Below are 15679 nucleotides of genomic sequence, written 5' to 3'. Positions count from 1 at the left end.
AGTATGAGTGCTATATGTTTATAAATTTGCTCTAGTATTTTGAAAAACTGAAAGAGAAAAGTTTCTGGAGGCACTTCCTTAAAGGATACATATTTTCATATTCACAACCCAATAGTCCCTCAAAAGCATTATAACAATTACATTCTGTCCAACTATGTGCAAATGACTAAGAAAGTCAGTATTTCCACACCACTGTCCATATTGGGTGTGATGGTGCTCTTTGTAATTGCTACCAGCTATACAGGGTTTAGGTCCTTTCTTTAATAGGCATGTCTTCCCTTACCAAGGTTAAGCCTCCCTTTATATGTTCACAAATTGTTGGATTTCTCTTTAAACAACTCTTTTGATCTACTTAACCTTAGCTTTTAATAGTATCTCCATAATGTCTTGCAATTAATTAGATTACTGACATTTATTGAGATCCCTACTGTGGGACAAGCTCTGTTAGTTGGAAGGCATAAGTGTTACTCAGAAGATTTAGACACAATTGAAAAAAATAGGAAAGATGATCAATTATTATAACAACTGCACTGAATCTAAGAACTCCGACTATACAAAGCAGCAAAAGTTCTTCTGAAGTGGGAATGACCAGGAAGGGGTTTCAGGATGAATTTCACAAAGAGCATAACAGATGCGTGATTGGTAAAATTTCATTCAAGAGACATTACATAGAAATCATGAAGTTTGGAAAGAAAAGGACTAAGGAAGGCTCTAAGACATAAATGTAAATACTGCTCATATCATCAAAAGTGATTGGCTTGGATCACAAGGTTTTAGATGGGAGAAAACTGTCCAGAAAGAGACTGGGCAGATACAGACAGCAAGGTATAAGTGTTTACCTGACATTCTAATGAACTGGTGCTTTTCCCTTGAACTAATGGAAAGGGTCATTTTGACACTGGAGGAACAGCTTTGGCTGATGGATAAGGAATTGTAAGATAAGGAAAATAATAAGGAGGCTACAACACATTGGATGGTCAAGAATGAGAGCCTAGGATAACACTGTATCAATGCCGTCAAGTGAAGTTGTTCACTAAGAGCACAAGACTAGCTTCCTGTCAGAAGCTGATAGGAATATCAGCTTCTCCCATCATTACTCATCTCTGTGATAGCATTTACTGCTTTGTAGGAAGCCATGCTTCAGCCAGCCCACTCCATCAGAAAGGGACTTCAATTCCTGGTTGCATCAAAACATACTGCTCCACCCAGAATAAACCTAAGCCATGTTGTTTCTTCACTTTCTTTGCATTCACATTTGTGCCAAAATAAAACTCAGTATTTGCTAATTGAGTGTGTATACTATCTGTTTCTCTAAACTCCTAATAGCTTACTGCAAACAGTTTTCTTTTCATATTGAAAAATCTAATGATCTGGATAATTTAAAATAACGGTGTCTTCAATAGGAGTAGAAATAACTCATTAACTAATTTTTAAAGGATCCACATTTCTCTTAACAGTACTTGCATTTTTCAAAACCTAAGCCCTATTCCTCTACTATTAGTAATAAATCTCTTTTTTTCTTTTCTTTGGTTTTTCGAGACAGGGTTTCTCTGTATAGCCCTGGCAGTCCTGGAACTCACTCTGTAGACCAGGCTGGCCTCAAACTCAGAAATCTGCCTGCCTCCTGAGTGCTGGGATTAAATGTGTGCACCACTACACCTGGCTTAGAAAAAAAATCTTTAATAATACCCCTAGACGGCCGATACATACCCTTGTCAATCTCCCTACACTATGAATATTAGTGAATTTTGCTCATATTTTTGATATTTCCCTTTTTTAGACTTGTATTGGTTTTCAATACTTAATGTTTGCTTCCAAACACCCTGCCTTCTGTTGCTCAGAGCACAAATGTGAACAATGTCTAGGGGCTAAAATTTCACCTCCTTGGATATAATTTTATTTTAATAAAGAGTTTTGAATTGTAAACAATGAAATAATAGAAGGATCAAAGGTGAGGATACACTTTAAATCATTTGGGCAAAGAAAACAAGACTAGGACAAGCTATCCAGAAATGGTTTTCTTGAATACTTTGCTTTTTTATTTATTTCTTTTGTTTTTAACTCAAAACGATTTTTCATCCCTCTCATTTTTCCTTTTTCCAGGAAGAATTTATGCCAGTGACAAAGCCCCTTTCACCCAGTTATGTTTCCCAGAAGAATAATGGCAAAGCTTATAAAAGGGGTGAAATATGAGAGATGGCCCTCACATGGTGCTGCAGTGTGCTATGGCAGAAGCAGGTGTCTACTAAGTCTCAGCATTGGAGACACTTCGGAGGATGCACCGTGAGCAGGCTCAGTGTGAAGGACACATCAGAGAAGGACCCCTGAGCAGGAGAGCCTAAGGAGAGTCTGCAATGTAGACAGCAGCTGTAACCTGAGTTCAAGGAAACATAAGCCTGGCCACTCCAACGGGTAAAGAGGGCAAAGATAAGTGTGTGGGCAGAGAGCCGGTCCACAGGTCAGTGTAGGGACATCAAGGCGCAAAGCCAGTGTAAGGCAAGTGAAGTCATAATTACAGGATGTTGTAACAGTAGCTGCAGTACTTGATAAAAAAGATAGTTTTGGAGGGTCTGTATAAAGCACATTTGTTTTGAGCTATCGTCAGCTCCATAGTGAAGTTTTCATATTAAATGTTCATCAAGAAGTACAATAATTACATTATAAGAGAAGTAAAAGAAAATTTTAGTATTATTTAGTCCAAATAAGGGGTTTTAACCAATTTGACATAAACAGTTGTCTATCTAAACTCAATGCTACTGTTAAACATCCCTTTGGAAAGATTTACCCACCACTTCTTTTCCTGTTCTCACATTTAAACAAGCTTGTAACAGAACACATTTTTCCATTTATTTGGCCCAAATCAAATATTTTAGATTAAGAATGACCTTCCTACTTTCCTAAGGTCTTGTGCGAGGAAAAAAAAAAAACTATGACAAAACTGTTTTTGGCCATATAGATGATTATAATTTAATGATATGTATTTTTGGATGATTTTCCTGTAAATATTAGGATTTTACAAGCTATTTTTGCTCGGATAATATCACTTTCTCACAAGTCATTTTTTATATATATCTGTGCAATGTAAAGATACATATACATTTACGGAGCAAAATAAAAGTCTCATTTTCTTTAAACTTCTCAATACTCCATTGTACTTGATCCAAATAATCTTTTATAAATTTCTCTTATTGCACATTTAATTGCACAATGTGGATAATGGAATACAGTATATAACTTCATACTTCATAATGTTATCAGTAAATTAAGCATTTAGTATATAAAGCATCATGTATAATTTTAAATAATAATATTCATTGTGGGGAGAATTCAAGCTTTCATTAAAGAAAAAGAACTGAAGGTAGAAAAAATGTTACCTTCCAAGCAGCAGTTATACTTATATGCTGCCATGCCAGCTATTTCCCTAAGGAGAATCCAGGCATGCTTAATTGTAAAGAGACATCATTACTTAGAAGAAAAACATGACTCTTTAATATCCTTGCTTCTCCTGAACTAAGAATCTAGCAGTGTCTAAGAAACAATAAAGCTAAGCTGATTCTACAGAGAGGCCCAGATATTATTGTGAGATCATGGACAATAATTGTTTCTGAGTTTTGATCAGTGCTGCTCTGCTTCAGGTGAACATCCACACAAAATGCACTGCCTGTCATTAATGAAATGCATTCATAGGGGCAAAACGCGGGTGAAGTGAGAGTTCCATTTGGCATCTTCCTTTCTGACGTTTGAATTTTCAGATCTTTCTGGGAATCAAACTATGTAAGTATTCTAGAAGTAGCACTTGCCATAGAGTGAAGTCTGCGTCCAACTCTAGTATCCCACACAGCATGGAGGAGTCACACAACAGTCCAGGTCATCACTTTGCTTGTGAGCTAAAACCCTCCCATTTCCTTCTAATAATAGCTTCATATGGCTACCAGAAATAGCATAAACGATATGTCTTTCTAACTCTGAGAACTACTGCTAGACAAGGAGTTATGAAGCCAAACTCATTTATTCAAAAGAATCACTAGTTTTATACTTTGTAGCTTCATTTAACTCTCGTTTTTGCATACAAATGGACTAACTAGCAATGCTTTCTCCAATATCCAATACCTGTATCTTTAGCAGAACTGTAGTCCAACTCAGTAAGTACCAGGGACTTGACTGATCCATGTGGTTACATTTGTACCAAACCACAATGGACTTTTATAATTTCAAAATTTATTTCCCAAACTTTAAAACTGGAAGAAATTCACTATACTGTAGTTTGTAAAGATTCATTCTTTGTAACTCAAAATGACAGAGTAGTGTCTTTTGGGTGTAATATATGAAAATTTTTCTTTTGGTGACTGGTGTTTAGTCAGCACACTAAACATCCTACTATTAGAAGACCCACAATAGGAGCAAATACACTCGATGGACTTTTAGTTCTGACCTCATAATGGGAAATGCTACTAATTGTAAGTCTGCTACAACCTGCAAGTCTAAGACCTAATTGTGAAACATTCACTTAAAGTACTTGGCAACTGTCCCAAGAACCTTTAACCCTTTGATGAGTGAATACACAGACTTTGTCATGCAGTTGCAGAGCTGCCTGCTTGAGCCCCTGACTCAGATTTCAACCCAGCCATCAACTTCATATTGGGCTATAGCCTGTACTTGACTCATACTAAGTAAAATAGAAATGTTACAAAGTTAGGGAAATAATACTGTTGGAGAAATAAGCAAGGTAAGGTGGATAGAACACAATATAAAATGATTTCACTGAAGTGAAATAAAGTAATTGTAAGTACTATGAAGGAAACAGAACAATTTTAAGCATTTAAACAAATTTAAGCATTTAAATTTTAACAATTTAAGCATGTTTACATATTCATGTTTACAAGATATGTGCAGCTCTGGTGAACTACCAGACTTTAAATAATTAGACTACAGCATTTTTGGAGAGCATGGTTATTTATAGACTTAGAGGATTTGTGAGAATTTGATTAGACTATCTAGTAATGTGTTTTCCAATATCTACTCACTTAAGTATTGACTGGGCTCATTCAAAGTTATCAGCACTTGCCAATTTAGCATTTGGGTTGTCCAACTTGGAAGGTTTACACTGATCAACTGTAATGGGTAGATACATGTTTAAACACTATAAATCAAAATTAACAGTGTATTGTATTTCTAAATATTATTAGAACATCAGAAATTGAAAAATAATTCAACGTTGTATAAGGTATTTAAAACAGAGAACTCTATTTGTTCCGAATTTATTTATACATAAATGTGTCTGCTCTCAAGATGTTTTCATATATATTACAAACATTGGATATTTTGAATAAAATTTTGTACAGTGAATTCTCTCTAAAGATTATCTTATATCTTAGTGTTCATATATAATTTATAAATGTACTGATTTTCATCAAGAAGCAATCATTTTTAATTTGAAGGAGTTTCTTTGAGGTTGATTTGCTCTTACATACAGTAAAATACACAAATCTTCTGTGTATAATCAGATAAACCTCACAATTATGTATCCCAAAGAACTACCACCCAGGCCCAAAGTTCCACTCTCTGTCAACATCACTGGTCAGTTCCTCTATTCTGACCTCTGTTATTATAGACTACTTGTATTTCTTTAACTCTCCATACCAATGGGATTATAATATTATTTGTATGAGTTTTTGCCCTAAGTTATATGTGTTTGGTTTAGATTTTTACCCAAGGGAAACAAGAACACTAATATTGTTACTATGTTCTCCATATATCAATGTGCAGTAGAAGAATCCCATCAAATCCGGGTATTAGTGGTCAAAAGAACATCAAAATAATCCTAAAGTGATAGTACTAAAGTAGTACTTAATCTTTGACCTTGAATATGACATCCTACAAACACGACACTGAGTAGATTTAGAGTTTTGTAAGAAACCCTAAACCACAAATCAACCACCCTCACACACTCTATATGGTAGGCCAGCTGGAACCATAAAAGTTTTAGCTGACTATGAGGCTTCTTAGAACCTAAACCACAGAACACAAGTGGCCTTATCCTAATTTAATGCTTATTTAAAGGCAAAGTCACAACTAAAATTTTTCTTCATATCTTAAATCATGTTTTGTTTGCACTCACACACACACACACACATACTAGGTAAATGATAAGGTAGTAAAAGAATCTGAGAAAGCATCCTCCTATCTTCATTTCTATACTAGAGTAGAAATATCCATACTCTAGACTGAGGACAGTAAAGACAAAACCACAGAGTCGTGGAAAAACTCAATAGAAAATGGCCAGCAAAACATTTTTTTTTTCATCACCCAATTAGAGATTTCGAAATTTACTGTTCAAGAATCTATGCAAATATATCTATTCTTGTACTTCTAAGTAAGAAGGGAAAAAAAGGATTGAGCCGTAAAACATTCAGAAGTGCATAATAATACATGTACACCTTACATAATATCTTTTTATTATTTTTATTATTATTTTTATTAGGTATTTTCTTCATTTACATGTTCAATGCTATCCCAAAAGTCCCCCATTCCCTCCCCCCCACACTCCCCTACCCACCCACTCCTACTTCTTGGCCCTGGCGTTCCCCTGTACTGAGGTATATGAAGTTTGCAAGACCAATGCGCCTCTCTTTCCACTGATGGCCGACTAGGATTTACATAATATCTTAATAAAATACATTTTTATATAAAAAGTTGTTCAAAATTGTACTAGGAATGTTTATGGGTGTTCTGTAAGTTGTTTGCACAGTTACTTTAACAGTAAGTTCATAATTATAAGACAGAGCTTGACTGCGGCCAAATATAATTCTTCATCCCTATTCATCTCTGCTTCACTGTAACAACCAGAGACAGCTGGGAGAGACACAGACTGGGAGAAACAGTGGCTGGTGACTGCTGGGGAGCATGTCAGACTCACCTTCTAATTCCCTCAATACAACTGAAAATGACTCAACACTTAACACAATCCCAGTAGTTTTTTTGTCCAATGATGTGATTGTTTTTAAATAATCAGTTTAGTTGTCCCATTTTGTTTAATGAAGGCCAAATTAGAACAGAATTACACTATCATATATATGAATAAAAATGTAATTTATTTGTGATAACCATAACATATGTTTTAAATTTAAAAATTTTAAATCTCAAATATATTAGTAGCCTGCCTTCAGCAAATATATAAGTATATTTATCTTTTAAATGAAAATCAAAAAAAATTATAAATTGGACACAATTGCTTATGCTGGCCATTTAAAAGGCTCCTATTATAGATAAATAGTAATACTATAGACTTTAAAGACAGTGAAAATTAATTTCTTGCTTTTGTTTTTTTTTTTTTGCCAACTCCTGGGAATCCAACCCAGTGTTTGCAAAAGCTAAAAGTCTTTGGCTCTTGAGCTGCAGCCTCTGCCAAGCACAACTTTACACAAATGGTAAGTTGGAAAGAATGCTATTTAAGTACAGGATTGAGGCAGAGTGCTGACATTATGTGAAGGGTATTAGACCTTTAGAATTTTATGACTCGATAAATTCTAAGATTTTTTTTTGAATTTTGAATCAGAGCTTTAAAAGACACAACCTTAAAACAACTGTATAAAACAGAAACAAAGTCTTATTATCTTCATTATTTCCTTTATTCTTAAGCTGAAAGTTTACATTACTGCTTTGGAATTCAGATTTCATGTGCAAGACCCCTTCAAGAAAAATGGGCTCAATGAGAAGAAGGCTGGTGGTCCTGACAGGAACAAAAGGAGAAGCAAGCAGATACCACCCACTGCCCAGCTCGGTCACCCACCATTCTCTCTTTACAGACAGCAGCTTAATTTTCACAATGGTCATGTGAAGCAAATTCTGATCCTATACTAAATCCTAAGTTGAAAAACAGAAAATTTTGAGCTTTTACATTTGTATTGTTTAGAAAGGCAAACCAGAAAGCATAAGCAATTTAGCCCGTAAACTAAAATCGCTCAACAGAAGAGACAAAATAAAACTCAAACTAATTCTATGGACCTGGGGGATTCTAGAATGGTAACTGTGTTGAGATCATTTCATACTTGTAAGTAAACAGAAGTGTTTTACTGTCCCATAGTAAGACATATCCAGGATGTTTCACAGAAAAGGAATCTATTCATAACCTTTGTCCTAGTCAAAGGTTTTCAACTTTGGTAACCAATCTTCCTGCTAAATGTCAGACCTCAAATAAAATTCTGGCAATTTCTCTGTATCATTGTCTTCAGTGTTTTCAACTTAACTTAAAAAAAACAATTTTATAAACATTTTAGGCTCCTGTTGAAACTGAAGAAATATTATACACAGTAGTATTCCATTGTAAATGGATTCCGTTTACAGTGTAGCACCCGACAGCCAGTATGTGCTACTTCCTGTTAAAAAGACAAAATGACTACAATGTATTGTCCTTGGAGAGTGATACAATATGACATTGCTGCTGTGTTCCAGATGCCTATGGCATTCATTGGAATAGCCAAGAGAAACACACTGATAATTTATGCAGTTAGGATCATGATTTTACAAGTGGATAATAGCGTCCTAAATAATAAATGAACTTAAATCTCTATACCCAACTAAGCCCTCAAAGATTCCAAGTTGCTTAAGACATGCTTATGATTTGAAGGATTCCAGTCAAGCACCTTTCCCCTCCACTTTCTCTAATAGTTAGGGCTACACCTTATTGTGGGTGCTTAACAACTGCTGCTGAGTGACAAACATAATTGAGTTTTAATTTCCTTTGGCCCCTTTCAATCTGTTTCATAAACACTTAGTAAAACAGAAATTTGTGGCTGCCATTTTAATCTCCTGTGCTCTATTCTTGTGTCTATGAAGCTTAAAATATTTGAATAGTTCAGCAAACCTAGGCAAGGCCTGTCTCTACTATGTTCTTGAATATGGACTGAGAGTTCCATTCAAAGAGGGCTCCTGCCAGTGGCATGAACTGTGCCACATTCTATACAGATTTCAGTACCTCTGAATTTCCCTCAACTACATCTTTCCATGTTTACGCAGCAAGTACCTCTCACACTTCAGCTTTAAGTTTAATGACCACACCTCAAGGGGTTCGTGGATGAGGTTCACCTTTTAAAATTCCACACATCGTGTAGCCATTTTAATAAATATATCCCTATTTTTAGACTCATAAACATATACACATATATGTATATATGCATATATATATATATAATAGTATGACTCCTCAGTAGAATATAGGATGGCTGATGAGGTAAGATCTACTTCTAAGTGTACTCACTATTCCATTGCATAAGCCTAATGCTCTGGCATGTGCAAAGCAGACAATCTATTCTTTATATAAAAGAAAGATGTATTACTAAATATATGAATATATCATCAAATCTCTGGTTTTAATAAATTGCATAAAAGACCTAATTGAAGCAGTACTTTGCTAAAGACATTTATTTACCACACTGCCATGCCCAATGATATTAAGCAATAATGTGTTTTTATATTAATTTAAATAAGAAACTGAAAGAAAAGAGCATCACAACCTAGCTTGAGATTTTAACATGTGATCCTAAAATGTCTAGAACTTACTTAGATCTGGGGATCACAAATACAATTTCCTGTCTTATTGATTGTCATTTTATCCTTAATTTTAAGATTGGTGGTCATGAAGTTCTCTAAGTTTTTGAAGCTCCTAGAAATCTATCACTATGCTTAAGTAGAAACTTATTAAATAATAATGGCACTGACGCACTTAGATGAGTATAATCCAATGAAAAAACTATGTGCCCCATAAGCATCCATCATTCAAGAAGGATGACATTGTTAAGTAGTTGAGTTCTGAGAGTAATGTTCAGAGTCAGAAACATCAATGGTCCATAAAATACCAGTTTCTGTGGCCGTTTTATATGAATCTTTGTTCTTTGAAAAACACCTTAACCCTCCTCCGACCACACACACACACACACACACACACACAGAGAGAGAGAGAGAGAGAGAGAGAGAGAGAGAATAAACCTGAAGGATGTAAAACTTAGTACATGAGAAAAAACATGATTTGGAAATAAGGTGATTATGATCTGTTTTAGGCTCTGTCATTAACCTGATCATGAAGCATAACTTTTCTGGTGTTTTCTCTCCAACAGTACATAATCATGTAGAAAAATCAATAAATCTTATTAAGCCCACGTAAATATAGCAAGGATGAAACAGAACTCATTTAACAAAAATTTTCTGGAAAGTCATACGTACAGATTATATCAGACATTGTAGATGGGGAGGATAAAACCAGATTGTTATCTCTAGATATCGTTACCATATTTTTATTCTTAATTGTTTCAAATAGAAGGCCACTACAATAAAATGAAATTCCAAAACTAAGTATAAAAGGATTGTCAGGACTGGATATGCTTTAACTTTGTGCTTAATATTAGTTTAACTGTAATCTTTCCTGAACACGTTCTGTAAGGAATATTTATTTATTTATGTTTTTTAATTGGGTTTATAGAGAACGTAGTAATCAGGGTAAATACTGAATGCAGACAGAGCTTTGTTTACACTTAGTCTGAATAGAAATCATCTTCTCTAGTTGTCACGCATGATCGGTGTTGGGAGAAGCATCCATTCCAATTAATTATTCAATAGTCACTTGACATACATGAAACAGAGAAAATAAGCCAAGCCAAACCAATACTTCTGGGAAGACAGACTATGCCATAATCATTCCACCTCCCATTTCTCTAACAATGAAAGGAATTCAGCCTTTTGTTTTCCTGCCATGATGAGTGGTGATCTTTGTATTTCTCTTTCAGCTTAAAATTTCAAAATGAATGAATGTTCAGAACAATGCTGATGGACTGACTTCCTTGGGATGAGTTTCCTTAGGCATCAGTTATTATAATGCCCCAATATTCCTCCTCTTAATTTCAAATCATGCACCTTACAGAAATAGCTATGCCTTTGCCAAAATAAAATGTATTTTGGAAGCATCTTTTTCTGTTTCTTTTTAACATTACTTTTTTTTTTGCAGGCTTTCTTCAGTCTTAACTGTTTCTGATTATGCATGATCCTTGGTTCCCTACATTAAAATGCATAGAAATATTTTTAAAATTCATTTAAAACACTCTCCCACACAGTACAAGCTGTCATTGTGTCATGTTTGTTTCTTAATTTAAGAAAGAAAGTTATATTTCATTAAGTTGCCTTCTTTATCATTTAAAGTGGCATTAGGATGCCTAGAGGAGTATTTTTTCCATAAAAATAATATTTGCCATTCTCTATTAATCAGCATAATATAGGCAGCTTCAAGTTGTACAACTGAATTGATCTCTTATAGTTATCATAGTCATGATTTACAAGTCATCTAGATTTTGTAGAGGAAAAGGATTGTTCTGTGTCATTTTTTAAAAAACATGAAATCTGATTTTATGTTTATGGAAATTCACCAGCAGAGCTGAAAGTATAGTGTGGGACACGGGGTCATCTCTAACTCCTTATACCAAAATACCTAACACAAACCCATATGAAAACAAATCGTAGTTAATAATTCTTGGCCATCCCATCACTGTTCCCATGGAAGCTACAGACCACTCCTGAATAACATTTTTCCCCTCTAACTAAGTCCCTTTGCTGTTTAAGCTGTTACAAATTTCATCATGTCTTCCTTTCTTTTAAGGCCAAATGAGAGAGCTGCCAAGTCTAATAAGAATTACAAAGGCTTACTTCTCTCAACAGTATCAGCCAAAAAAAAAAAAAAAAAAAGTAAGAAAGAAACAAAACCAAGAAAAAACAAAAACAAAAAGAATACCATACATTACACAATAAAATACAGCCACACAGAGCTTTTTGTCCCAGTCTTTTCAAGTCAGATATAATAATTTATCTTTGCACTACAACTATAAGGGCATTGGCTGCCCTGATTTTACCTAATGGAATATACCAAGCCACCCATCCTGCTTAGCCTCTAACACATTCATGTTTCATCCTAGGAATACCATTCACCCACTTTCTGTTTAGAGGTTTTCCTGAAGTCATACAATTGTATTTTCCTTGGTCACTGTCATAATAAATAAATATAAATAAATAAATAAATAAACAAACAAACAACATGGAAGAGATACATAGAAAACAGAATTTTAGATGTAAAGTGAAGATAATGCTTAGATGTACTTTGTTTATTTTAAGCCCTTAAGGACCACAGAAACAATTCGACTTCTGCTACTCAGATGAATGTTATCAGGTGACTATCCTTGGAAAAATCTCCTACCATGGCTCACATGCATCCTGTTCAATCTTCCTGATCCAGCAACACATACACTGTTCTATTTTGTTACCAAGCATTTGTTAATCAAGGAATACATTGTCTCATCTCTAACATTCCTCAATGTTAGCTGAGCTATCTCACACTTGAAGAAACCAAAGAAATCAAAAAATTCTTCTTAAATATGACAAATTTGGGATTGGGACAGAACCATGGGAACCAATAGTTTCTAAAAAGCCTCCTGTTCGTGAAGAAAATCTCTCTTCCACACCAGGGTCAGGTCTTGGATTTGCAAAGGCACCCGTGGTCTATGGCCTGTCAAGTGTGCTGTGACCAGTAACCATATGGACTGCTCTACTGCAAGCCCACAGCTGCTTACCCTCCATCTAGTTTTCTCACCAAACACATGTTCAGTCTTCTAGACAGCTGTCAACAACCTTACAGGCAATGTCTGGATACTATGGCTACTGATGGTACAGGGCAGTAGAGGGCCATTTAGGTAGGCAGTGGCCATAGGATTTACAGGGACCTGCCAATGTTCCACTGCGGGATTTTGTCCATTGGGAGGAGGTCACATGGACATGACCTCCCTCTGGAGATGTGGACGGCGTGCCTCCTAAGAGGCTGCAGAGGGAGGCAGCATGGCGGGGAGGGACAGGCCTTCACCCAGAGGCTTCCGGAGGAGGAAGGCCCCATGCACCGGCCTCCCTCCCAGCCCAGGCCGAGGCTCTGCGGGGTCTGGCGGGCCTTACCTTGGCTGCAGTCCTTGCCACGGAAGCCGGTCCTCGAGCAGTCGCATACGGCCTGGTCGTCGACCACGGAGCACACGCCCCCGTTGAGGCACACGCCGCCCTCGCCTTCTTCGCCCGCCTCGCATGGGCTCCCACCACCGCTGTTGGGAGGCTCGTCGTCCAGCTTGACCTCGCCGCCGTCCACCGGCAGGGCCTGTGACGAGTTGACCCGGACATCACGGATCCAGCCCTTGAAGGGCTCGCGCTCGCGCACCGAGGCCAGCGTGAGCTTGAGGGCCGCGGCGCGCAGTTCGGGTGGCAGGCCGCCCACGAAGAGCCCGCTGAACACTGTCATGTCCCTGCGCTTGGACTTGACCTCCACCCACTTGGCCTCGGCGCGGTCGATGTAGAGCGTGGTGTTGCGGAACTGGCGGCGGATGCGCACGCTGTGCCAGGCGCCGTCGTTGACCGGCGTGTCGGCCAACAGCGTGGCGGGCTCGGCGCAGAAGATGGAGAAGCTGAGCTGTAGGCGGCCGCCGCGTGTCAGGATGAGCTCGAGGAAGTCGCAGAAGCCCTCGTCGTCGAAGTAGAGCACGAGGCCGCGGGCACTGCGCGTCTTCAGCTGGAAGCTCATCTCGCTCTCGCAGCACGCGTTCCACTTGGGGAAGCGCGTCCACTGGCCCTCGGCGCCCGGGAACTCCAGCCCGCTGCCCAGCTCTGCCCAGCAGCCCAGCAGCAGCAGCGACAGGCAGAGGAGACAGCAGCCCCCGCGCTGGACCAGCGCCGTCCCCATGCTCGGGGCTGGGGTGCGGCGGGGGGGAGCCGGGGGCGACAGGGTCGAAGCGGTCCTGGACACCTTCACAGAGAAATGGGGGTCCACAGAGGAGTGGGAGGGAGGGGGGAGGCGGCAGTGGGAGGGGCGCACCCTCCTTCAGCTCTTTTTTCCTTCTTCTTCTCTTCCAGCAGCCCCTTCCTCTCTCCCAGTAGTCTCCTTCCAACTGGAAAGTGGAGACCCCAGTCCTATGGGATAGCCGCAGAACTTCCAGGCCAAAGGGGGGATACACTTTGGAGGCAACGTTCTGAAAAGGACGGCCACCGAGGCTCAAGAGCGATCACTGATCCATTTGCATCCGATGATGTTTAAGTAAGGACATCTGTGGCACCAACAGGTACTTCAAATATTCCAGGACCAAAACCTTCAAAGTACCACCGGCGCGGTGCCAGCAGTAGGAGAGCAGAATCTGAAGAAACACACTTTTCTCAGAGAGGAACACGAAGCCAACACTGAGCCAGGATCTTTGGCTGCTTGGCAGGCCTCGAGGCCCCTCCAGATGTTGGCTCCAAGCACAGAAGGAGAAAGGACAGAGTGAGACACCAGAATAGATTCAGAGGCCTACTTCTGTCATATCATGGGCTTCCAGCACCACTAAAGCCAAGGCCAAATTTCCTGTGCAGGCCCTCCCAGGCTGATTCGATTTATGTTTATGAGCCCTGTAGGTAGGTAGGTCTCAAACCTGCTGTGAAATAGCCAGAAGCTGTTAGATGGTGAAATCAATCCCTCGAACTCTTCTCTTTTCTCTGTCTCTGCAAGACCACCCTAAGATTCCAGCATGTCAATTGGTTGTATGTTGGTGATGCATTTTGATTTTATTTTGACGTTTATAAGAACTCAGAAATCTGTAGAAAATTGAAATAAAAATTAGGGCCTGTAGTTATTTATAGTATCATACAAGTCATTACTCAACTAGGAAAGCAGGTAAATAAACAGTGGTTTTATCAAACCAAGGAGTTAATCTAGGTGGATACTGGTACGTGTGTGTGTGTGTGTGTGTGTGTGTGTGTGTGTGTGTGTGTGGACTTACAGTAAAACTTCATGTTTCCAAGTATTGTCACACTTTTAGAACAAGCAATTACAACCTTAAGTTTACCATATCTGTTCATTAGTGACCAGATTTTTAAAAAAACATTTTGATTATGATATTCTTCCCAATTGCCCAAGAAATCCTTAATTTCTAAAATGTATGAGGAGAGAAATGGAAAACCTTTGTAAAGGTTTTCTACTTGCACTGTATGTTAGTTACATGTACAGATAATCCAACTTATTTAAACCTCCTTTAATAACAAATTTTACAACAGGTAAAATACATCAAACTTTCAGCAGGAAAATACTATTGTATATTTGTATAGCAATTCCTACATTTTTACTTGTCTCCCAGACAACAAGAATATAGTGGCTTCTTGAGGGTCTCTTGAAATTTTCAAGAAAATATATTCCTCATTTAAAATCAAATATACAATGTTATTATATAAAAAAACATCTAAATGACAATGTTTGCAGTATTTATTTATGTCCTTACTACCATAATATGAGTCCATTCAGAAATGAGTATCGGATCTTCTGCCTAACCGTATAGTGATCAGATTCCTCCTCAAGTCCTTATCTGGGTGTCAGCCATTAGAATTTGTGTGGTCACAACAGTTGGCATGTATGTCACCTCAGCTGTTATGGCTCCAGGATGCTAGAATTTAAAGCCATACCTTTGAATCACTCACTCTGCCATTAAATCACTTCCTTTTATTCAACTCTAATCTAAGGTACAGAAATATAAATCTTCAAGGAGGGGCTTGAATTCTTAAGGCTAAATAACTCAATTAAAATAAAAAAATATATTATTCAGTCATTCCAAGCAAACATGTCACCCTACCATGTCTCAGTATCTCC

At 37.9% G+C, this 15679-nt stretch overlaps 1 protein-coding gene across 35 annotated transcripts in view; it reads right to left on the bottom strand.

Annotated features, from left to right (window-relative positions):
• The window catches only part of Nrxn1 (neurexin 1), a 1038549-nt gene that overhangs the window by 1020508 nt on the left and 2362 nt on the right, over positions 1–15679 (bottom strand). For all 35 annotated transcript variants that reach the window (XR_003835266.2, XM_085832802.1, XM_085832806.1 and 32 more), the window contains exon 2: positions 12979–14634. Coding sequence is in view for 34 of the 35 variants with exons in the window: in XM_085832802.1 (XP_085688928.1) it covers positions 12979–13750 (772 nt within the window). In the remaining variant the exon portion in view is untranslated. The remainder of the gene's footprint in view (positions 1–12978; positions 14635–15679) is intronic.

Source organism: Mus caroli, unplaced genomic scaffold (assembly GCF_978045245.1).
Source record: "Mus caroli unplaced genomic scaffold, Mus_caroli_1 scaffold_18, whole genome shotgun sequence".
Classification (NCBI taxonomy): domain Eukaryota; kingdom Metazoa; phylum Chordata; class Mammalia; order Rodentia; family Muridae; genus Mus; species Mus caroli.
Note: the sequence above shows the minus strand (reverse complement) of the source record. Positions and strands in the feature narration are given on the sequence as shown.